At 37.1% G+C, this 26,372-nt stretch overlaps 1 protein-coding gene across 4 annotated transcripts in view; it reads left to right on the top strand.

Moving 5' to 3' along the window:
• The first annotated feature begins 19,695 nt into the window (after positions 1-19,695).
• LOC150109973 (2-oxoglutarate and iron-dependent oxygenase domain-containing protein 2-like) overlaps positions 19,696-26,372 on the top strand; it is a 202,167-nt gene continuing 195,490 nt past the window's right edge. For all 4 annotated transcript variants that reach the window (XM_090397457.1, XM_090397437.1, XM_090397428.1 and 1 more), the window contains exon 1: positions 19,696-20,001. In XM_090397457.1, coding sequence (XP_090253583.1) covers positions 19,888-20,001 — 114 coding nt within the window. In that variant the 5' untranslated portion in view covers positions 19,696-19,887. The remainder of the gene's footprint in view (positions 20,002-26,372) is intronic.

The following is a 26,372-nucleotide window of genomic DNA, read 5'->3' as shown; positions in this document are numbered from 1 at the left end:
GATGAAAAAGAGGTGTAAAAAAATTAAAACAGAACAAAACATCAGGATGCAAAAAGAAAGCTGGCCACCATTACACCTGTTCTACGATCCTCTTATGCTGAAAAAGTAACAACTACCATCTGATAATTTCACCATACCTGAACTTTATGATCGCAGGTGCTTCTCTGTTGAGTGCATTGTTCATAAGACCTATGTCCTTACTCCAGAGACAACTTCATAAATGGTCCCATTCGATGAAAACTCACCTGTCAAAAAAATTATGGTGGAGACATCACTCAAAGATAAACCACCAGTCACTCGCACAGAAAAAAACTGGATACCTTGGTACTCACTGAAAACAAACAACATACCAACTGACCCCAACACATTTGATTTGATGTGTTGAACACTCTACCAGAGGAAGAGATGGACACTGGCTGTCTATATTTCCCTAAAACAGTGAATAAATATATATCTGACAAAGGTAAGCCCTCAACCTGCCAAAACCCAGACAATAAAATCAAGACGATAGGAAAATTTTTACAATGGAACTGTCCTGTGATTCGCCAGAATATTGACGAGGTTGTTGCAGAAACACAAACCTTTTTGTTTCTGTCTACAGGAAACATACTTAAGACCCAATGAGGACTGTACCTTTAGGAATTTCACTGTTGTATGCAAGGACAGAACTGGAGATTGTCCTCTCATGGAAGAGTAGCTATCCTAGTGGGCAGTCATATTCCTTTCCATCAGGTCCAACTTAATACTTCTTTGGAAGCAGTAGCGATTCGCTTCTCTGTGGGATTCTTATTACAATATGTTTAATTTATTTACCGACAAATGCCGAGTTAAATGAAATTGATCTTGATAACCTTATCTCGCGACTGCTTGAACCTATACTTTTGATGAGTGACTTTAATGGTCACAATACTCTATGGGGTAGTGCCAATACTAATAGATGAGGTCGAATCATTGAAAGAATTCTTGATTATAACCTTCCCTTTTAAATAATAAACTCAGTACTTTCTTCCATGTGCCTATCCGTTCATATTCTGCAATTGATCTTACAATCTGCTCCCTTTCCTTCTACTACTTGCGTGGGATGTTGAAGAGAACATATATGGAAGTGATCACTTTTCTGTTTTCTGCACAATATCTTCACAGGAACCATATTCACCCACACAGATATGCTGTTGGCACACCTCGATGAGTCTTTGGCTCCCTGGAGGTGTCAAATAATGATAATAATAATAATAATGTGGCGAATCATAGTAAAGTCTTATAAAGAGGGATAATAACCTTCTATCTTTACACGCCAATATGCTCTTCAGCATCCAAGTAATCCTCTGAGCTATACTGCCAGCCCTTTCAATATGTCCCGTAAATTTCAAATCTCTCTCTCTCCACTATCACCCCAGATCACTAGCCTCATCAATTTCTTGTAAACTAGTACCATCAATATGATACAAAGTGTGTAATGTTTTCATCCGGAAGTGCATTATCACACTACATTGCCAGTCATTGTCCTTTTCTCACAATGCCAATTTATTTAAATCATCTTGAATGATATCTACATCACCTTTATCAGCTATTGCCCTGCTTAGTTTTCCTCTCATTAGCAATCAGTTGAATGTCCCCTTGAAATTTTCTATAATATCATTAATATACAAATTAAAGAGAAGTGGTCCTAGTATAGAGTCCTTGGGCACTCTGCTAGCTACCCTCATTCGACATGATTCGCGGTGAGTGACCAAGATGATAGCAGTTCTATGGAATGAACCTTATGAGAACAGGTTGAAGATTTTTGGTTGCAGAAATTGGTTGATAGGCGGAAAAGGGGTGATATGATTGAGACATTCAAATTACTGAAGGGTTTTTATAAGATTAACTGAGGGGATATTTTTCAGAACAGGACTGGTGGTGGTAGGACTAGGGGCCATCCATGAAAACTGGGCAAGAGTGTTAGAACTAGGTTTTTTACTTAGAGAGTGATGAATGAGTGGAATAAGTTCCCAGAGTCTGTTGTGGGTGCCATGACTGTGAATGAGTTCAAGGCAAAGTATGATAGATACTGTGTGGATGTTGAATAGTTGTTCTTGACATGATGTTTAGGACCTCCTTCGATGAGTCTAAGGACTCCTTGTAGTTACCTGTAATAATAATAATATTTTTTAATAATAATTTTTTATTATTACATATGATACAACATTGCGTAGATTTGTTTACATATGATACATAAATTACATGCATTTGATTAAATATGATACATACTTGATTACATATTAAAAAAAATTCAATCCATTTTTTAATTAAAATTATCATTAATATTGTGATTACATATTTACAACAGGTTTAATCCTATTTTTGTTTTGTTTTTTGTAACAATGAAAATCGTACAGTTTTTTTCTCTTTTTTTTCCTGCATAATGTATTATAATAATAATAATATATTTCTTGATTGCTAAAATATTTATACATACAATAAACATCTTGTGTGACATTGCACCTTATAATTTTACAGAGTTCAGCACTAAGTGCTGCAATTCCTACATTGAATTTCAATTAAAATTTTTTTAGTAATACTTTTTTGCCTTTATATTATGTATTTACAACACATGTTCTTCTAATATTAACAATGAAGATTAAACAGAATTTTTTGTATAATTTTTTATTTTATTTTTATTTATTTATTTTTATTTTTTTAGTTTGAGAAAAAGTGATTATTCATACAAATTTCTGCATTTGCTTATAAGGATTATTTGTAGATGAGTGAGGCAAGTTAATCCCACCTACTTCGAAGCTTGGGTTAGCTTTTATGAAGAGAGTGGGATTTAGCCTTCACTATTTGTGTTGTTGCTACTGTTTATGTATGGGATGTTTGCATTGGATGCTAGTGATTTATGATGTGTATACTAGTGTTAATAGTTTCTTAACTTCGTTAGAATATTTTCCAGAGTTCGTTTTTTAATGTTAAAGGTTGTTGAGTTGCGTGGGTATCTGATGTGATCTCACATCAGGTACCCACGTTCGCAGGTTGGTAGGGTGTTTGGTTGCGTGGGTATCTGATGTGATCTCACAAAAGAACCTTATGTGTTATTGAAGGGTGTGGGGATGTAGAGAGAGAGGTTGTAGGTCGTGTTATAGGTTATGTGTCTCTGTTGTTTCGGTAGGTGATGTTGAAATAATTCCTTGTTAATGTCATGCAGTGTTTCAGGTTTTTAATGCTCAGAATTCTGTATCGCCATGTGCTTGTTGGATATTTGTTGTTGCGTGTAAGGTGTCAAGATCACTGTTGACACGATTTTCCTGTGTAGCGTTTCTAATTTTGTTAGGTGGCTGTTTGGTGTATTTGCATAGACTGTTATTCTATATCTGAGTAGGGATTCGCAGATACCGTGATATAGGAGTTTTTTTTATGTTGGGTGGAATAATATCTTTAACTTGGAAGAGTTTTGCTGCGATGATCCGGAGTTGGTGTGTAGGTATTCTATATGTTTTGTCCATTTAAGGCGGGAATCTATATAGAGACCGAGGTATTTTGCATGTGTTAGGTTTGATTTCGGAACATTGGCAGGTATTTTTGCTGTTAATGCAGCGGTATATGTGACAATGTATCGATAGTGATGCAGGGCGTATGATTCTTGGGTTGTGTATTAGTAACATTGTGTTTTGGTGCCGTTGATTAGAATTGCGTTTTGGTGGAAGTATGTTGTGATTTCGTTTAGGTCTTGTTGTGCTTTGCAGAGAGCTGTGTTAATGTCTGTGTGGATTGCTAGTAGTGCAGTGTCATCTGCGTATTGAAATATTTGACTTCTTATGGATATGTTATGAACATCGTTAGTGTATATGTTGAATAGAGTGGGTGATAATATGGCATCTTGAGGTACACCGTGTTTTGCTTGTATACTTCGACTGTGACATGTACCTATTTTTGTTACTTGTGTTCTGTTTGAGAGGTAGTTCTTGAACCACGTATGCAGTGTTCCTCTTATACCTATTGAGTATAGTTTGGTGAGTAGTATGTCATGTTCAACTGTGTCAAATGCTTTGGTTAGGTCCAGCAGTATAAGGACGGCGTACTTGTTTTTGTCGAGAGCTTTGTTTATTGTGTCGGCGATGTCTTCTAATAAAGTAATGGTGCTTTTTGTTTTCTGAAAGCCGTATTGGTATTGTGAGATGATGTTGTGCTTCTGTAAATAGTTCTGTAATCTGGTGTGTGTTATTTTTTCTAGAATTTTTGAGATGACTGGTAGTATAGCTATTGGTCTGTACTTCTGAGTATCGTTTCTTTTGCCGTGTTTGTATATTGGCGTAATTACTGCAGTTTTTAGTTGTTGTGGAATAATGCCTGTGTCGAATATTATGTTCATGAGTTTCAAAAGTATTTGATTTATTTGTTCAAAATGTGTTATAAGGTCTGTGAGTCTTATTTTGTCTATTCCTGGAGTGGTCATTGGTTTTAGTTGTAGGATTGCTTCTTTCAGTTCCTGTTTTGTTTTGGGTAGAAAATACATCGTTTGTTTTTGACGTTGTGTCGGTAGTTTTTTGTTGATCGTTGGTAGTTTGTCTTTTTTGAGTTGTGTGATGTTGTTTGTGAAAGCATGGTTGAATGAGTCTGCTAGTTCCTCTTGGTTTGTGTCCTGACCGAAGCTTTTTGCAATAAAATCTTGTGCTGAAGTTTTCTTTTTTCAGGTCACTAATTCGTTGAGTGTAGCCCATGTTTGCTTAATGTTGTTGTTATATTCCATGAATTTTTGGAAGTAGTATCGTCTTTTTGCCCTACGAATTTTTGTTGTTAGTTTATTTCTTGTGTTTTTGTATAAAGTTTGTAAATGTGTGTTTCTGGGTGACTTTTTTAAGTTTTTTCCTTAGATTTTCTTTTTCAGTAATAGTATTTAGTATGTCGTCATTTATCTATGGATTCTTGTCTGTTTGTCGCCTCGTTTGTGTAGGTTTTGTTGCTTTTTTGTATATTTCTGTGAACTTTAGTTGAAAATTCTCATATAATGTTACAGGATCGTTTATTTTAAGTAGGGAATTCCAGTCCGAATTTTTTTCTTGGTTATCGACAATGCTCTTTAGTATGATCGCGTTTTGTCGACTTTTGTGGTGGTGGGAGGGGGGGGGGATAGGAAACGTAATAAAACGAAGTTGAGACAAAGTAGTGAGCGGCAATTTTTACGTTAATTACTGATAATGTATATGTATGGATGGGAACCAGTATGTTGATATTATCAATGCATGATTGTGTTAGTGAGTTAGTGAGTATTTCTTCTCTTGTTGGGGAGTTAAAGGTAGGGTTTATGTTGTACTGACTTAGTATATCAAGATATGTGTTAGTGGTTGAAGAAGCGTGGTCAAGAGTATTTATGTTAATGTCTCCTATTAGGATGAGCCTGTATGCTGTACGTGGTTCGATGCCGCTTAGCCATGTTTCTAACTCGTGAAGAAAACTGAGTGGATTATTATCTGGGGGTCTGTATATTGTGTATTTGATACTATTGTGGCTGTTTATGAGTTCCAAAATTAGTGTTTCCGCATGTTCGAAGTGAGTTTGTTTTTCTGTCCCATTGTATTTTTCTTTGATAAATGCCGCAATGCCACCTCCTCTTTTGTTTGGTCTACATAAGTTGTAGGTTTGATAATTATTTATGTTGTATGCATAAATTTCTGTGTCGTTTATTGCAACTTCGGTCAGTATTAGCGCATCTATGTTTATGATGGTATAATTGAGCTGTGTTATCAGTGTAAGCCAGTGTTTTTTTATACTTCTTATGTTTGTGTGTATGATAGTGAAGTTGGTGTTGGTGGAAATGTTGCCTGACCATTTCTTCATAGAGTCAAAGACCTTGAAGTTTATATTGTCTGACTGGATATGTTCGCCTATGTTTGAGATCTCCATTATATAGTTTTTAAATGAGTTCTAATCTTATTCTTAAGGATGTAAAGAGTTAGTGTTTTATATTGGTAGGCTGTGTAAGTTGGATTCACTTCTAATTTGTATACTCGAGTGTTTTCATTCTTTCTCAAAAATATCTGGGAATTCTTTCTCCACAGGAACTTGTAGGTTTTCTCTGTTTTTGTCTTCCTTGCTTGGTATGGAAGATTTTTGAAGTATGGAGTCCAACGTTCCATTATATAGATTGGTGTTGGGAGTTTCGTATCAGTTAGGATCGTTGTTGTCGGCCTTGTTTTCTTGCTTGCTGTAAGAATGGAGTCTCTCAGATTTCTGTTGTGGGCCTCGGTTGATATAGGTGATATCTGTGGTTGCGATTTGAATTCCAATTTTGCTACCGAACAGTTGCATTATGTTGCTTAAGGCTTCTGTATTTTCTTTCGTTATTCCCTCAATTTGAAGTTCTTTTTTTCTTTCTTTTTGTAGCATGTTCCATTTGACACTTGAGTGTGTTTACTTCTTTCCGCAATTCTTGATTTTCGCGTTGGAGTGTTTCTTGCGTTTCTATCGCTACCGTTAATTTCGTCTTTATTTCTCGCACGGTTCCTAACATTTCTTCAGAGGTCTCGTTATTGAACTGTATGTAATGTTCATACTCCTCGAATTTTTTGTTAATTTTATCCATGTGTGCATTTAATAAGTCTTTCACCATGTGTTTAAATGAATCAAAGTTATCTATAATTTTAGGATCCGGAAGCGGCTTACCTTGATTTGCTACTTCTGCAAGACAGAAGTAGCAAATCTGCAATTTGCTACTTCTGTCTTGCAGCCACCTTTTTGCAATGGAACTACCTTTCTCTCTTATCACTCTTTTGGAACCTTGCCAGAACTGAGACTTAGATTAACCAACTTCGTCAGAGGCACTGCCAGATCACTTGCACAATCTTGAAGCAGGCATACTATCCAGGCCCGCTGCTGTGTTCACATTGATATTTTTCAATTTACTGAATATCTTTAGTTTATCTCCCTCGATGCTCACGTCAATCTCTGCTACGTCAGTAACTGCGAGGTCATTACCTGTATGATATATACCGTTGTAAAGTGATCACTTATAAAACTGAATTTTTCTTCTGCTTCTGTCACTTTCCTGCTGTCAGCTTTGTGTAAAGTTACCTTTCCATAATCATTCTTTCTCTCACTTGAAATGAAATCAGCTAACGCCTATGTTGTTCCCGTATAGGGAGTAGGCGGGGCCGTTTACCCTAACTTTTGGAGACTGAGTGGGCAGTTCAATCTCCACTGGTAACCAATCAGAGAGATAGCTAGCCCAGGGCTATCACTGATTCATCGGTATGCAGTGAAGAAGGCAGCAAGCTAGTGCCGCCATCTCGTGGTCTCTAACACTAACAATATTTTTAATGTCTGAAAATAGTGTGGGTTCTACGGTCGATTTTCTTGAGTTTACGGGAGAAAAAACCCGCTAGCCCGTGCCAGAGATCGACTAATTCGGGAACCGGCCGAAAAAAGGCTTAGAAAAATTTCCTCTAGTCGTTGACTAGATTTGAACCACCAAATCCTTTCTTCGTGTGGTCAAGCGCTGTAGAGTGCAAACGACACTTCTACTGAGCTACACTGTTACGTTGCAAAAAAAAAACTTTTGGATTTTCTTTGGCCTACTTACTTAATTTTCTCTTGAAATCTGATTTAGCCTTTCTTATTCACTAGTTACCCTTCTTGCTTATGCTTTTTACTGCTCATGGGAACACTGACCACCATGTTGTTTTTATTCCTTCCATAATGTTGTCTGTTTTGCAGCTCTTGATTTATACTGCTAGTCATCTACTTAATCCATTTATCCTTCTGACCATGGTATGCACTCTTATTCTGCCTCGCTCAACTATCATTGATTGTTTCCCATTCTCTAATAACATTAATTCCATGCGGTTACTTATGCCATTGCACAGCTCCAAGTTTGATATAATCGCCAACTTGTAGTTCTGCATAAGCTCTTTCTTGTTTGAAATTTCCACATATTGAGCAAACTCCTAGGACAAGGCAGCCTAGTCACTTTCCTTGCTCGATTGTAGGTTGCTATTGCAATTATTGATAGATCTGATGCTGTTACCGGATCCATCACTCTCAAACCCCCTAGTCCCTTCCATCACATGCTGTTTCAGATATTATACATTTGTAACTGTATAAATTCCATTTCCATTTTTCATGGTCCCTTTCCTCCTTCCAATCTATATCACCATAGTTGAAGCCTCCTGTGATAATTGCTTGCCTGCACTCATTGTTGTAATATGCTGATGCATATATCCACATCTACTTCTGGCCCCCCCAGGTCTATAAATGCAATCGATGATACAGTAGCGAACAAATTAATCCGAACGAGCCGAAATTTCGTAAAGTTTTTGATTTGGTTTTTGTCTCAGATCACAATAATTATAGTTTTTGGTTTGGTTTTTGATTCCGTTCACAATAATTTTAGTTTACTACTTTCAGTTTTAGCATTAGTTCACTGTTTTGATTGATGTTTATTAATAGTGTGCGTTGTTAGTAGTGTAAATGAATTGACATTCATAGTGCATTATTCATTTTGTGTAGCTATGAAAGGGATATATCGCCAAGACAGTGTTTAAAAATACATTTCCATGCCTTAAAAACAATTTGCCAATAAGTATAATGTTGGCTTCGGTATTGTAAATGCGATTTTAAAGAGGTTTAGCGAGACAGGTACCTTTTCTCCTGACAGGAAACGAAAACTACATTTAATTTAGGATATTACGAATATTACGAATCCAAGATTGTGCTGTAGACTTAAAGACTTGGCAGGAGTGGGACTCATGTTTCTGACATGACAGTCCATCAAAGATTGTGGGAAGCAGGAAGGACTGCCCCCAGAGCAAAAAAAGAAACAACTGTTGATGAAGGTTATACGAAAAAAACTGGCTCCAACGGGCAAAATTTACAAAGATTGGACTGTTGAGAAGTGAAAGAATGTCATATTCTCAGATCAGACCCATGTTTTTGTCCATGGAAAGCATGTACCCTATGTTCACAAATCAGCTGCTGAGAAGAAATCTCCCGTCCACCTTCAACCAGTTCCTAAACATCGAGCTAAAAAGATAAATTAACAATGCTAAGAAATTATATTCTTGGTTTCATCCTTGGTCCTAGTGTAAGCAAACAAAATTTATGAGTTCACTTCATGACTAGGCTACTTGTATAAAGAGACTGATGATTTTACATCAGTTACCTTAGTATCCCATAATGCAAAGCACATATCTTTATATAATGCTATGCATTAAGGGAAGGATCACTACCCATACTAGATTCGCCCTTTAGTGAGGTCTCATCAATGGGAGCCAGACCCGGAGGTGATACCAAGGTTGAAGTACTGCAGAAATCATATTTCCATTTACAAGTAGTCTAAAAATGTCACACCTTATTACTAAAATACTCTGGATTAGAGATAGATGTTGAAATTTTTTTTCCATGTTACTATGAATTATAAATGCCAAGAAATTATATTCTTGGTTTTATCCTTTATGTAGGTACAAAGAATATAATTCTTGGCATCATTAAAAAACTTTCAACAGTTAAAAAGATTCTGGGGTTGTTTTACACATGACGACCCAGAATAACTTGTGCGTGCTGACGGTATGAAAAGTGACCAATACATAAAAACAGTGGGGAAAGGAGTGGTCCAGAAAGACACAGAACTTAGATTCCAGCAGGATTTTGCTCCATGCCATATTTCAAAAAAAAATGTGAAAGAGTTCCTCAAAAATCACAAAATCCAATTCCTTCAGTTACCATATAACTGCCATAACATTAACCCAATGGAAAAGTTGTGGGCCATATTTAAAAAAAGATTTTGAAAATCAAATTGTGATATAAAGTAAATCATTATAAAAGTATGATTTCGAGAGATGAGGAAATAAGAAAAATATGTTCTGCGTTGGTAGAATTGATGGCTAAGCGAATTAATGAACTTATTACGAACAAAGGATCACATTAGATTTAATTTTTATACTTATTTTCTTGCAAAATTAAAATTTTTCTTTAAATAAGGGGATTCGGATAGATTTGTTCGCTACTGTATTTTGTTCTATGGCCTCTATCTCACACTAGACAGCCTCAAATAAAGCATTTCCATTAGATCTGCTACAATTGTTTTTTGAAGTTCTCCAGCTATTATTAATAGCTGGAGTTTAATATTAATAGCATTTTAAATTATTAGCAACTAGTCATAGAACTAGGAGCAATCGTGGAAGCAGTAGTACACCCAGGGAGGGGACAGGGGGTCCTGATCCCCATCCCAAAAGAAAAAGCAAAAAACACTAGAAAATTTTCCAAAACTCTTTTCCTAATTAAAATTTTTTTTTAAAATTTATATTGTGTCGTGTCTTCTATTTCTGTACTGTTTATGAATTAGTGGTCACATAAGGTGGGAATACCCTATAGTTCTCGGAAATCACGGCCATTGTTGAACGCGAGTCGAACGAAGTATCACTCCTTCGGATCGAGCGCTGCTTCGTTTGCCCGAGCCGGGTCGAAGGCGTTCATGGTATCATGTATTGGTAATCTCTGCAGATGCTCAGTCATAGGTCGTATGCAAATCGTAGTGTGTATTCACAAATCGTATACTCAACTCGCTCCCCCCAAGATTAAATTCTGAGTGCGTCACTGCGTGGAAGTTTTGTGTGTGCGTGTGTGCGTGCGTGCTGACCATATTTTCTGCATAGATTCTGGTGAAAAAGTGCTGCAATGGATTCAGATTTAGGTGTGAGTTCCTGGACAGTGAATGAGTTTAAGGAGAGGTATGATAACGTTCGTATGTATAATACAGTATTAGTTTAAGGTCCAGACTCCACTGCTGAGAAGTGCAAACACCATTATCACTTAACTACACAGGCACTCGTATAATAATAATAATAATAATAGGAACCTGTGTAGCTTGGTGAAAGTGGAGTTTGCATTCAATGGCACTTGATTGCAAGAAGGAAGACTTGTGTTCAAATCTGTTACCGTCTCTTCACTGCTTGCTGATTAAATTAGTGATAGCCTTGGGCCAGCTATCTCTGATTGTCTACCAGTGGAGATTGAACTGCCCACTCAGTCTCCAAATGTCAGACAGGGCTAAAACGGCCTCACCAACTTCCTATACGGGATTAAAAGGCGTTAGCTGATTTTTTTTTTATTAAAAAGAAATCAGCTGAAGCCTTTTTATTCCCATATATATGGAGTAGGCAAGGCCGTTTAGCCCTATATAACTTTTGGAGACTGAGTGGGCAATTCAACCCCCACTGGCAGTCAATCAGAGATAGCTGGTCCAAGGCTATCACTAATTAAGTGGAATGCAGTGAAGAGAGACGGCTCAACAAGTTCCGCCATCTTGTGGTCCCTAACCCTAAGACAATATATTTAATGTCTGAAATAATGTGGGTTATTCGGTCGATTTTCTTGTTTACGGGACGAAAAACCTGAGTTTCCGGGAGAAGAAACCTGCTTGCCCTTGCCGAGACCGACTAACTCGGGAACCAGTCGAAAAAAGGCTTAGAAAAATTTCCTCTAGTCGACGACTAGATTCGAAACAAAGTCTTCCTTCGTGCGATCAAGCGTCGTGGGGTGCAAACGCCACGTCCACTGAACTACACAGGCTCCTCAGCTACACAAATAAAGAAAAACTAAAAACTTGTTGTTGGATGGTGGTTGAAGGGTTATATAGAGGAAAACAGTGAAATGTATGTAGTGCAGTAGAGAAGTTCCTACGATGAGTCATGAGAATCCTTGGAGGTATATCATAACAATAAGTCTTTAATAATCCTGTAATTCTGTTTTTTAAATACAGTTCCTGCAGGATAATTTTTGAATGTCACCAAAAAAAAATTTTTCAAGTAAAATAAAAATTATTTTGTTTTATCAATCAGCCAAATGCAAGTGTAAACACGCAACATAAGATTCTTTCAAGCACAATTTCATTTGACTCTCCATCCCAGTTTCGGATTTACAAGAGATAGACCCTGATAAGACCAGCAACATAATGGTAGGTTGGATCTAACCTCAGCAGGAAGTACGGTGGTGAGCAGCCGAGTATTGAAGCGCTAGATAAGTGTAGTACTTAGAGGTACATTGGAAGAGGGCCTTACTAGCTAGTCAGTATTTGAACAGAACAGCATCCATAGGATGGTGGGTGGAAAACCAGTAATTTCTTTTTAATCAATGTTGGCACACAGTAGCTTTGGGAGCCGCATGAGGCTCGCGAGCAGCAGTTTGCCCACCCTTGATATGTATACTCATACAGTAAACCAACTAGCTGAAGTGTTCAGAGAATAATATCTCCCACTTTCTTCTCTGTTTATCGATTTCCAAAACTGCATTCGATACAATAGAATATGATACAATTTTCCCTGCACTAAAAGATCAATCATTGATCTTCATTGATCTTTCATTGCTCTATCATTGATCTAGTGGTGCTTACAATATTGTATGATACAGGAACGACTATAGGCCGCACAAAAGTAATCATTAACCCTATACAAGGATAATGAAAACTTTGAAAGTAGAAATCTCCAAAAATAAGATTTATCTGTAAAATTATCTCCATTACCTTCATGGTAGTCGTTAAAAAAATAAGACAACGCCTTTTATTCTTATATAGAGAGTATGCTTTTTAACCCTAATTTTTGGAGAGTGAGTTTGAATTTCAATATCCGCTGCTAGCTAAACATAGACAGCTAGCCCAAGGCTACCATAATTATACATAGCATCCGGTGAAGAGAGGCGGCTGAGAAGTGTCGCCATCCCGTGGTCCCTAATCCTAATACTGTGCTTCCTGCCTGGAAAGCGTGTGGTTTCTATGGTCGATTATCTTGATTTTACAAAACGAAAAACCCCAGTTTTCTGGGGGAAAAACGGCTTACCCGGGCCGGAGATCGAGGAAAAAAGGCTTGGTAAAAAGTTTCTTTGTTCGGCGACTAGAATGGAACTAATAACGCTCTTTCGTTGGGTAATCTAGGGCTGTGGATGACACCTGTCACTTCCACTGAGTTGCACTGACACTCTGCTTCACTAAGAAACGAAACTTTTTGGACATCCATATTCACTTGTAAAGAAGCGTGTAGTTCTGTGGAAGTTATCTGCCATATCGCTAGGCAGCACTTCGGGCGGCCTAGCGATATGGTTGTTCTCACCATTAAATCTCAGCACATCTCAAATAACGAATTAATTAAAATCGACACTATGAATAGGATTCTGTGAATCTAAGCTCTTAATGAAATAGATAATTAATCTAATTCCCTTTTTAGTACTAATTACCTATTGGTAGTTAGCTATGCTACCACTGATTTTGAATATTTTGTCGTGTGGTTAAAATCTGCAGTCATCCGATGTTTATAAAATCTTGACTGGTCATATTTGTGGTCATATAACTAAAAAATTGCGGTTACTTTTATGACCATTTCTTTTTTCTTAAGAGTTGGAGTCAATAACCCCAATTTCACAGAGATTGTGGGGAAACCAACTTGCCTGGTTTGAAGAGTGACCTCTCAGAGTCAATTAGAATCAAATGGAAATGGTTCGATGTTCTTGTATAATATGAAGTAACAAGTACTATATTACAGCAAAAAATTATACATTTCATTCAATACGTATATATTGTTTAAAAATCAGAACCTAATTTTTTAATCAGTAACTGACTGAAAAATTGGTCCTCAGACCATGATCCATGTCTATCTCATAGGAGAAAATCGATACAGTCAAGAAATTATTACCAGCAATAACAAACACAGTGGGATTTTGTCCAAAACTCTCTTAGAAAACTCAGATACCCTATAATGCCATTTGGTCAAAATACCGTTTCAATTTATCAAAGTTCAAAGGCCTGCGTAATTTCTTATTGGTACAAAGAAAGAAGTGGATCAATAGAGAAATTTGAATTAAATGAAACAGATGTTTTATAACGTCTATTTCATTACAACAATTTATAAAATGTTGAGAATACTGAAAGGTAATGGGAAGGAACTAGAGTTCTATGATATCTTATCATAATTTTAGGGAATGCGAAAGGAAATTGTGGGCACTTCTGACCTATTTTTTAATAACTCGAGTGTTCGAAGACATTTTAAGAAAAGAAAATAGTCCAATTACACAGAAATGTTCTAATTGAGAAGTTTTTAACTGTAGATGGTCCGCACCGGTGTGGTCATAGTTAAATAATTAAAACTCGTTTTCGACAAGAACACAAGATAAGGTCGTCTGGCGTAAAATTCTCTTTGAAGGTTGCTGTAAGACTGAAAGGATAAAGCCTTGATTTAGTAATCTACTTGCATTTTATGGTAAACTGAATACGTTCTTAGAAAGGGGGAATGATAAATCCCTTTATGTTTTAATAGCCGGGTACGAAACTCGGATCGAAATCCATCGAAAACCATAGAGTTTCATGCCGAAAAAACTATCGGCAGGTCCAAGTGTAAATGATCACTTGGGTAGTACAACACCAGGGCAACTCCATGCAAAGGTGGAGCAAACTCTAACTTTAATATTCTCCCTTTCGGCTTATTATCTGAATAAGTTCTTATTTATGTATATTAATTCGGGGAAAACTCCCATGTTACTCCTCTTAATAAACTATTATAATTACGGCTATTTTGCCTGCTTTTTTTCCCTTCCCCTCCCTATATAAAAAATCAACCCTTTCATCTTTTCCCCCACCCTATATAATATAGTAATATAATATATATGTTTATATATATATATTACTGGAAAAAAACCCGGGTTTTTTCTAATTTAATTCTCCCAAATTGCCTACGCCTCCCCCCCCCCCCCCCCCACACACACACTCAGTAGTTTTCGGACATCGCAGAAAGAAGAAAAGCCGCAACACCCAGAAAAAGGTATGTGTAAATTTCTCTTCCTTATGCTACATATACTTTTTGGTAAATTTACATCTATAATGCCCTAAGAATCCGTGAGTAAATAGCCAATGACATTTAAACAGGGGCACTCCTAAACTGAAGCAGGCAAAATAGCCGTAATTATAATAAATACGTTCTTATTTATCATATTTAACATGTACCAGCTCGTATGTTCTTATGATAAATGCTGCATTCCATTCATGAGTCATTTCCTATCCAGAAGGTTAAGTTAACCATGAGTCACATCACTACCATGATGTGACTCATGGTTAATTATGGGCGTAACGACATGTGGTGAGGACCCTATCTCTTCCACATATTGTCGTAAGTATTCATGACTATAATCCGGATGTGTTTACGGGGCCAGTTTGTCTGCTCAGAGGGACGAAAAACCCGAGTTTCCAGGTGAAAAAACCCTCCACTTTCTATGAGACCGGCTAACTTACCTTTAGTTGGAAGAGACCAGATAAAGGTTCTTCCCGTCATAGACGGAAATCGAACCCAGGTCTTTCCCGACAATTTAGAAATTATGATATACTAAAAAGCTAAACTTAGCAGTTCAAAACAACTTTTACACCATCTTAAAAAGATATATGAGTTGTTACTAGTAGAAAGTTATATTTCAAATTTAATTGAAAATCAATTACAGTGTGTTGAAAAAAAAGAGGCTTTTGTCTTATCTAAAATAAAATGTCTACAGCATTTATTGCATATGTTATTATTATTTTTGGCTCTGCAATGGTGTCTAAGAGATTGCCACATGTCAAGTTGGCAGATAACAAACTGTTTTGATGGTTAGATGATTGGTCTCATAAATGGCAGAAAGTCATGTAAAAGGATAGAAGAGGAAACAGAATTAATAGCACGCTATACTGTTCTTAGGCTACTATTCAACTTATTTCTTAACGATTCTTCATTTAGTTTAAGATAGGATGTTCAGTTGTTTAAAAATATATCATATGAGTATGATTGTCTGTTTATTTCAGTACTGTGTACTGCGCTCAGAAAGTAGATCACATTATTTAGGATTTGTCGACGATCAAGCTGATGCCAGGCTGGGTGTGCGTGCTGAATATCTAGCCAGAGGATGGTACAAAGTCACATTCCAGAAGTGGTCTTCATGGGTCTTGTTACAGAACTAGAAGTGAGCTGCTATGCTCGTATACCAATGCAAGACATATTCAAAAATAGAGGAACGAAATTGTTTTCGATTGAGTTCATCTGTTCAATAATTGTTGAAATCAGTAAGACATGGTTGGATGAGAAAAATATTCTCCTGGCAGGAATACAGATGGAAGGATACGATGTTTTCATAAAGAAGGACAAGCCAGTAAAGGAAAAGAGCTGTTGATGGTAGCAGAAGCGTGCCTATTCAAGGTGAACATGCAAGCGGAAATAGTAGTTTAGAAGCAGTGTGGTGTATAGTTCAGGTGGGCAGGATGAAATATTTAGTTGGATGCTATTGACACGGTAATATAGAGTGTGTGGTAGAAAGGACATGTCTAGCTAATTTAGCAGGCAAATAAGAAAAACGTGATCATTATTGGTTACTTTAATTATGGTAATATATATAATGAAGCGATGGAAACTAGCGATGAAGAGAATGAATATCTGAAGTTTTGGAGAGGCAGTTGCATTAGACACTATGTAACAGAAGGCACACGAGGAACAAGAACCTTGTATTTCTTGTATGTCAACTCTTCCTCCAGTCAGTGAAAATGACCATCACTTGGTGATGGCTAGCAGTAGGACTTCTGTGGGAGATGGATATGTGTTGAACTATAACGCTGGTGATTATAAAAAAAAAACTCAGTCGACGGTTGCAGCTGTATCATGTAATGAAGAATTTGATGGGAAGCAGATAAATGCTGCTTGGCGCTACTCAAGAACCATATGGTAGCGGCAATGTCTGAATTTATTCCAAAGGTTAGGAGGCTAAATAAGGTAAGTTAGGTTAGGTAAGGTGCTAAGATTCAGAATTAGGTTGATAACAGCAACATTATATTTGATTGATAGCATAGGTGTAAAATGGATGAATAAAGTTGTTAGATATTTCATCTGAAAAAAAAAAGGCGGCACAAGATAACCGGTAGTGTTTAGTTGCACGAAGTATACAAAGAGCGAACCAGAACAGTGGCTCGCTTGGTAAGGTTAGCACTGCGATATGGGCAGCACTTAGTTAATGAGGCAAAAAAAAAATGAGAGAGAGAGATTTTTTTTTTTTCAACACGTGACTACTAGAAGGAAGAATGATTATGGAAGATGGAAGGATGGCAGGGACTGGTTAGAATAGATGATAACCATGGCAGAGGATGTATTTGAGGAATGGAATGAGCAGTTCATAAGTACAGTATATCACCCTAGTGAATGTTGCATCATCCAGAACTTGAGTGTACAGGAAAGGGGAGAGGAAGCCCTGATGGTGAGTGAATAAGAGGCATACAGTATAGGAATTAATAAACTGGATGTGAATAAAGCTATAGGGCTTAATGATATGTCACCGCACGTTTTGAAGTTTTTCACCAACTGGAGTTATTAACAGTATTGGTGTATCTATTTTAACATGAGACTTGAGTAAGTTCTAAAGCAGTGTAAAAGAGCAAATTAGTTCATGTCATATGGGGTATGATAAGAATAGCACTTTGAATTATAAGGCACTTTCTGTCTGGAGTGGTAGTTAAAATATTAAAGAGGATAGTTGGTGGTAAGATTCATAATTGATTGATAACTGCAACATTATATTTGATTGATAGCATAGGCTTGCTAAAGAAGATTGCAAGGCTTGCTTTACCAATCTTATCTTAACAAGGCGACCAACGCATTTGACATATTAGGTTCGTACATAATGGTCTATTTAGATTTTGTAAACGCCTTTCATGAAGTTCAAGCTGGTGATTAAATGAAAAAAAGGATGCAGTTGGAGACTTCTGACAGGTATCAAAAAGTTGTATATAGAGGAGAGATGTCACCAAAATAGAAAGTAAACTAGTGATTAACCCCAAGATATTATTATTATTGTTATTATTATTATTATTATTATTATTATTATTATTATTATTATTATGTGACACCTCCAGGGAGTCTAAAGACTAATCGAGGGAGCGTGTGGCAACAGCATCGAACGATTGATCCTTTTCAACTACTAACCACCGCTCAAACTTGCTTAACTTTTTACGTGAGTCATTAGTAGCAGAGGCTCTACCAATCGACTAACCTTTGCTGGCAGATATTTTTTTGGGAAAGTTGATGTTTCATTTGTAATGTAATAATAATGCTGATGGTTTGAATGATGAGATGCAGTTTTTTTTTCAGATGATGCAAAGTTAGGAAGAAGTGCGAGGAGCAGAGCAGATGTTGTAGCTTTGCAATAGAACTTAAATAAACTGGCGGAATGGACAAATGAATGGAGTTACCACTTAAATCTTGCAAAGCATACCGATTTAAAATTCTAATTGCTTAGATGGCATGTAATGAATGCAACTGTAACTGCCAAGGAGATCTTAGAGGTGGAGCTGAGGAATCCGGGGATGATAGTGGACAGGGACATGAAGTTCTGAAGACACATTTCTAAAACAGTGAGGACCACACAGCTGATTATGGCAATGATGCAGAGGACACTGACATGTAGAAGTAAGAATGCTGTGGTTCCATTGTATGCAGTTTTGATCAGGTTGCTATGTTTTATTATGCACAGATTTGGTCACCTGGTTTTCAAATGGACGAAGAAATATTGGAAAGAGTTCAGCGAATTTGACCAAAGTGGTTTCTGATTTCCAGAATGCTGAGTATGAAGACAGATTGAAGAAATGTAATTTGCAGACTAGAAGATTGAAGAAGAGGAAGAGAAGGATATGAACGAGACATATAGGTTACTAAAGGGGAGGGCATTACCAGATTAGCGTGGTAAAGGTTTTATACTGAATGGGGGGAAGATGAAGAAGAACAAGTGATCATCACCGAAAGCTGTATAAGGAGGGTGTGAGCAAGGTAGTAAGGAGAAGGTTTTCTGCTTTGAGAGTGGTGGTTGGAATTCATGCCTAAGAGTGTGGAGTGGAGACAGTGAATATATTTAAGGCTTCGTATGATGATTTATATGTGAGAGTAGGATTTCTCACACTGAGTCATTGAACTCCATGGAAAACTGACGATGATGATCAGTGGCGCACTCAGGATTTAATCTTGGAGGGAGCCGAGCGCTCAGGATTTAACCTTTGGGGGGGGGGGCCGAGTTGAGTAGACGTTTTGCGAATACACACTACACATCGCATACGACCTATAACTGAGCATATGCAGTGATCGCTAATTCATAAGTAGCACACAACATAAATAAAAAAAATGAATTTTAATTAGGAAAAGATTTTTGGAAAGTTTTCTAGTGTTTTTTCCTTTTCTTTGGAGGAAAAATGGGGGGGGCAAGGGACCCAGTGCCTGGGCCCCTTATCCCCCCCTCTGGGTGCGCCACTGATGATGATAATTTTAATTTCAATCAATGTCGCTATTTCTTATTCTGATATTTGCTTTTGCTATTCTTTCTTGACTATGACAAGAATTTTAATGACTAATAATGATAATTCAAAGCAATTTAGATTTTTGGCAATAACCTTGGTCTTTTCAGATCATTGCTTAAAATATTCCTCCAATGTGGATATAGTCCTCCTCCCAACTTTCTAGTATGATTTCTGTGGGAATCTTGACTATTTTCGGTTACAGTGCAGTAATTTTAATTTGCACTAATCATGGGGGAACTTGCTATGTTAATTTAGCATTTGTTATGCTAGCGCAGGCCTGCTGCTTGCACACTCCTAATAGGTGGAGTTGTACATCACTCCCCCCCCCATACGTAAAATATGTAAATTTTGTTTATTTTTCGTCTTTTGTGTGTTGCCATAATTCTCTTTCATGTTATTGTTTCATTTATATTATATACGCATTATTTTTTTTGTCTATAAATCATCGAAGAATCCCGATTTTATTTCTCTTTAACTTTTAGATGTCAGTAATCACTAAGTGTTGTGTAAAATTTCCAATATCCTCAGTTATATAAACCGCACAATGACATAATCTGTAACATTGACTTATTAATGGGCCGAAAATGAAACCTTTTTATAGGTGCCGGTGTTTTTATTCTGAAAACATATTTTTGAAAAAGTACAACCTTCATGTGACGTTTACTAATGAAGACCAATTCTGGAAACATTACTCCAAGGTTGTATCATATAAAAAGTATTTTATTAAATTGATTTTTGAAAATAAAAATAAATGCAAAAGTAGTTTCCACATTTGAAAAGGTTTCTGTGATATTCATTGTACAACTTTTTTTTTTTCCTATTTCAAGTGAATGCCGTTTTATTTAATTTTATTTTTACGAAAGCTTTATAAATTAACTCATAGAGTAGGGTCGGATTTAAGGTTACTCTATTCCTAAGAGCCCCTCCCCCGCCCTCCCCTCTGCGGAATAAATTTTAAGTTTAATTTTGGGTAAATTTTTGGTCTCCCGCAATGAGTCTTCTGACCCCCATGGAGATACCCATATAATAATAATAATGTTAGCCCTTAAACTGTCGCATGTTTATCTTAGCTTAGGCAGGCATATAGCTCCTTGACATGGACAGAACAAGCTTCTAGAAAAAGATATTCAAACTTACAGCTTTTGTTGGAAACAAACAAGCATTGACAAAACTGGACTAATAAATCAGGCAATTGGTACTTGCATTACAAAAATTATTTGAAAATTATCAAATGAGATACTGAACACCTTATAGTTTTATTATTATTAACAGATTTCCAGAGAGTCAGTCGGTCACCAATGGTTACAGAAATCTCACCTAGATTGAATAGATTCCTATGCCAAATGCATCTGTTCTGAATATTCTTTGCTGCGTCATAACACCATAAACCAGTTCTATTTAGGTATTGTTTGATATTGTCACTCCAACTCATTTATGACCAACTTTTTTTCTGACACCTTCACTTAACTGGAACTGGGCTTTTGGGATGCTAGTGGACTATGAATTAAAGTTCGGAGATCATATTGCAAAACATGGAATGTTCAGCTGAATTGGCTATTTATTCTCTGGATTAGAGAAAAATGTTGAAAGTTTTTTTTTCACTTAGCCTCTATATATGAGTTGCTAATTTCTGAAATTACTTCACTTGCAGACTTTGTTTGTTTACACTTGGATAAAGGATTAAACTAAGAATATAATTTCTTGGCATCTTTAATTTCTAGTATAACCAAGGGAAAAAAATCTTTCAACATCTATCACTTATCCAGAGTATTTTAGTCATAAGGTGTGATGCCTTTTGGCTACCTGTATTTGGAATATGACTTCTGCATTACTTCAACCTTAGTATCACTTCTGGATCTGGCTCCCACTAATGAGACTTCAATAAAGGTCGAAACCAGTCTGAGTAGTGACCCTTCCCATTGTCGGGATAGGCTGGAGCGTTTAGGAATGGAAGCTGACATTGGGACCATAGCGGAAGAACTTCGGCGGGAGTTCATGAAAATGAAAAATGACCTTCATCTTCTGCATGAGGAATTGGAAGTGCTCAGTAAGGAGATACCGGAAGTTAAAACTGAGTTTAATGTGTTAAACAGAGAAATTAGGACTAAGAGATTATTACTTTAGCTGAAGTAACTAGAACAGGATTATGTATGGGTGAGTCTTTGGTGAATGATGCAGTAATAAATAGTATGGGAGTGATTGCGAGTCAACAAAATAAAACCACAAGAGGCCTAGAAGAAACGAGATGTCGTGAAAGTGGGGGGGGTAAGTAAAAGAGCGTTGAGTAACGAAACTGGGAGAGTCATGCTGAATAGCGTAGAAAATGAGTCCATGAGTGACGCTTGTGTGGACTTGAATGAAGTTAAGAGTGGTAAGATATATGGTGATTCTATGATTAAGGGTATGGCGAGTAGTATGCATGAGGAGTGCTTGGCTGGTGGGACAATAGAAAGAGTGGCTTTAGTAATAAAGAGAGGGCATGAAGCAGACAAGATAGTTATGGTGGGTACAAATGACCTGAGTGGTGGTATAAATCAGGTAGGAAAAGATTTAAGAACATTGTTAGATATTGTGAAGAGGAAAAGTGTCAATGGAGGATAGTGTGTGTATGTGTGCTGCCTCATTTTGACAATTACAAGTTAAGTAAGATGAGCGATGATAATGAATGATATGATTGCAAGAATGTGCAAAAAAAGAGGTCTGGAATTTGTTGATGTTTTGGAGTGTGTTTGAAGGATAAAGATAGTTGTATGCTAGAGATGCATCTGAACATGGAAGGACATAAGTGATTGAAGAAGTTACTGTTTTCTGAACAAGTTGAAGTAATTGGGCAGGGAAACTAATATCGAAAAGGTTGAGTGTAAGAGAGAGAAACTTTAGCACTGATTGTATATTTATTGATCCTTATTCGCAGAATAAATTGCAGAAGAGAGGGGATAAAAATCGGCATGGGACTACTGAAATTAGTGACTTATATATCAGTTCTAAAGCCGGTACAAGATCTAGAGGGAATCTGCAATTTTTGTATACCAATGCAAGAAGCATTCGAAATAAGAGAGAAGAATTTTTGGCATTAGTCAATGCAATCTTACCAAAAATTGTAGGCATTAGTGAAACTTGGCTATTCAGTAGAAGATGTGGTCACTGGAATTGAATGTGATGGATACAGTATTCTCAGGGAGGATAGAGAAGATAGAACAGGGGGAGGAGTACTGTTGATGATAGCTGATGTGTTGCAGCCAAAGAAAGTAGTATATCAAGATGATAGACATGTGAATGAGAGTTCATTTGAGGCAATCTGGTGCGAAATAGTGACCAATGCAGCCAAATATACAGTTGGATGCTGCTATAGGCCATGGAGTACAGGGAGAGATATTGAATTCATGCATCAGCAAATTAGTGCAATGAGTGCAGGTTTAGTGATTATTATGGGGGATTTTAATTATGGTGATACAAATTGGAAGGAGAAAATATCACGTAGCAAAAAGGAAATGGAGTTCATACATCTTCTATGAGATAATTACTTGACACAGCACATAACTGAAGGGACACGTTGGTTCAGAGGGTATATGCATAAATAAGGTGTCCTTGTTACCTCCAATTGATGAAAGTGATCATGTGGTATTGACTTGGGAGGTTGCAAAATCTGTGGATTTTTCTGTTAAGAAGAGGTGTATACGGTACTACAGGTTAGGCAGTTATAACAAGCTTCAGAGTGAGCTTGCAGCCATCCCATGGCAAAACATATTGCAGGGGAAAGATGTTAGCAGTGCATGGGATAAAATCAGCATGTATCTGAGGAAAGCAATATCAGATTGTGCCCCCATGGTCAAGAAGTCAAGCAAGGCAGGCGTTAGATGGATGAGCAGTAGTATCAAACTTGACCTGCAAAAAAAGAAAATGTTATGGAGAATTTACAAGGAGAAAGGCGATCAGTACACCCATGAGCAGTACAAGGCTCAAGCTAGGAAGGTTACCAGCATAGTAAGAAGAGCTAAATCAGATTATGAGAAGACCTTTGGCTAAGGTCTTCTCATGGGTAATCCCAAAGAGTTCTTCTGCTATGTGGCAAGTAAAAGGAAGAATGACTTCGGAAGCATAACTTTAGTGGGTGCTGATGGTATCGAGGTGACAAAATCAGATGTAATAGTCGAGTTACTGAGTGATCACTTTTCAAAAGTCTATCACCCAAGTGAGGATATCTCTGTACCTGTAGCAATAACTAATGTGAGAATTGAAGCTAAGAAATCAGAGGTATTTAATATATTGCAAAATTTAAATGCCAACACTGCTGTAGGCGTAGATAGAATATCAGCTTGGGTGTTGCATGAATGTGCAAATGAATTGTCAACCCCTCTTACTTGGATATTTAATTTAAGTTTGAACTCTAGTATGGTCTCTAAGGAGTGGAAGTTAGGCAAAGTGGTGGTTAGGCAAAGCTCTAAAACTGCGGTAGTTAATTACAGACCAATCACCATCTCAAGAGTAGTGGTAAAAGTATTGGAAAAGTTGGTTAAGGACAAAATTCAAGAATGGGTGGATCAGGATATGATACTCTATAGAGGCCAACATGGTTTTGTTAAAGGTAGATCCTACCTTAGCAATCTATTAACTTTTCATAATAGAATGACATCTGAGTTGGACAAAGGAACTGGCTACACAGTGGTACTTCTGGATTTTGCTAAGGCTTTTGACAAATACCCCATGGAACACTGTTATGCAAATTGGAGCAGATTTGAATGGATACTAAATTGGTGATATGGATAGGAGAATGGCTTAGGGAGAGATACCAGAAGGTGGTGTATGGAGGAGGAGCCCTGTCCAGGACGAGGCAGGTGAGCAGTGGTGTGCCTCAGGGCTCTGTGCTTGGGCCATTGTTGTTTAATTTGTATATAAATGATATAGGAAATGGCTTACAGGGAGATATTCAGTTGTTTGCTGATGATGCAAAGTTGGGTAGTGCAATAAAAATTCAAGCTGATGTTGAAAGTTTGCAGGATGATTTAAATAGGCTGGTAGAATGGGCATAAGGTAATGGATATCAGTTCAATGTAGAAAAGTGTAAAGTCATGCATTTTGTGATTAAAAGATTACCAGCTGTGTACTACATTGACGGAACAGTACTCCAAGAGATTGATGAGGCTAGGGAATTAGGTGTGTTGGTAGATAGGGAGATGAAGTTCAGAGGACACATTGCTGAGGTGTCCAAGATTGCACATAGGATTACTTGGTTGTTGAAGAACACACACTGACATCCAGAGATAAAGAGGTTATTATTCCCCTTTATAAAGTGTTGATACTTCCACGTTTGGATTACTGTGCTCAGGTCTGGTCACCTGGATTCCTTGGAGATGAGGAAGCTGTGGAGAGGGTTCAGAGAAGAGTGACTAAGTTGGTAAGTGATGTAAATATTGCTCCCTACATTGATAGATTGAGAGCTTGTGGATTGCAGAGTTTGGTTGATTGATAGGCAGAGAAGAGGGGATATGATAGAAACATTTAAATTACTGAAAGGTTTTTATAGGATTGATGCAGGGGAAATGTTTCAGCTGTGTGATAGTGATGGAAGAACAAGAGGTCATCCCTGGAAATTAAAGAAGAGTGTGGTTAACAAAGGTGTCAGAACAAGGTTTTTTGCCTGGAGAGTGGTGAATGAGTGGAATTCATTGCCTGACTTAGTTGTGAGCTCTTTATCTGTAAATGAATTCAAGAAGAGATATGACAGATATTGTTTTGCTAGTTTGAGTCTCCCACGATGATTCTAATGACTCCATGGAGATACCCGTAATAATAATAATAATAATGCATAGCATTGTACATTGTTTGCATTATGGAATACTAAGACAAGTGATGTGAAATCATTTGCCTCTATATACGAGTTGCTCAGTCCTGAAATTACTTCATGTGCAAACTTTGTTTATACTTGGATAAAGGATTAAACCAAGAATATAATTTCTTGGCATCTTTAATTTATAGATATAGGAAATGGCTTACAGGGAGATATTCAGTTGTTTGCTGATGATGCAAAGTTTGGTAGCGCAATAAAAAATCAAGCTGATGTTGAAAGTTGTTGGTGAGATGCTGATGTTGGTGAGAAGTATTATACAGAAATGGGTTGATAACAGCAGTATTCTCTGTGGTTATCAGCATGAATTTGTTAAAGGGATATAATGTTTTTACTAATGTACTTATATGTTATAACAAGATAACAAATACCTTGGACAGGCAAATACCATATCCAGCAGTGGACTTAGATTTTGCAGAAACTTTTGATAGACTGCCACATGACAAGCTGTTAAATAAATGGAAACAGGTGTATATGGGGGTTCAGTATCCCAAAACAGGAAGGTCACTAGTAGTGTACCATGGAGTCAGTTTTAGGACCATTGTTGTTCAATTTGTATGTTAATGAAATATGATGGATTTAACTAGTGATCTGCTGCTGTTTGCGTATCAAATGCAAAATTGGTGAGAACAGTGCAGAGTCAACAGAGAGAGTTATGGCCTTACAGTAGGACTTGAATAGATTGCATGAATGGGCAGGTAAGTGGAACTATCAATTCAAAGTTGCAAATTGTAAAGTTTCACGATTTGATAAGCAAAGATGGGATGCAAAGTATACACTTGATGGGGAAACTTTAAATGAAGTAGAGGAGATCTGGGAGTGGTGGTGGTGGACGAGGACCTGAAATTCAAGGCCCACATTTGCACAAGTTGAGAAGACATCACATTGGATAATGGCAATGATGCACAGGATCCTGTCATGCAGATATAAAGAGGTCATGATGCCATTGTATAAGGCTTCATATGGATCATTGTGCACAGATTTGTGACAAGGATATGTTGGATGGGGTCCAGAGAAGATTCACAAAAGGTCTTGGAATGTAGAATACAAGGACAGATTGAGAGATTGTAAATTGCAAAGCCTTGTGAATAGGAGGAAGAAGTGAGATATGATTGAGACATGTAATCTAGTCAGGAGCTGTTATCAGGTTGACAGAAAAGATTTTTCATAGAATGGGGTGGGGAGGGACAAGACACTGTCACTGGAAATTGTATAAGGAGGGTG

The sequence above is a fragment of the Typopeltis vanoorti genome, chromosome 1, assembly GCF_054136105.1.
Source record: "Typopeltis vanoorti isolate ZY-2024b chromosome 1, IOZ_Tvanoo_1.0, whole genome shotgun sequence".
NCBI lineage: Eukaryota > Metazoa > Arthropoda > Arachnida > Uropygi > Thelyphonidae > Typopeltis > Typopeltis vanoorti.
Note: the sequence above shows the minus strand (reverse complement) of the source record. Positions and strands in the feature narration are given on the sequence as shown.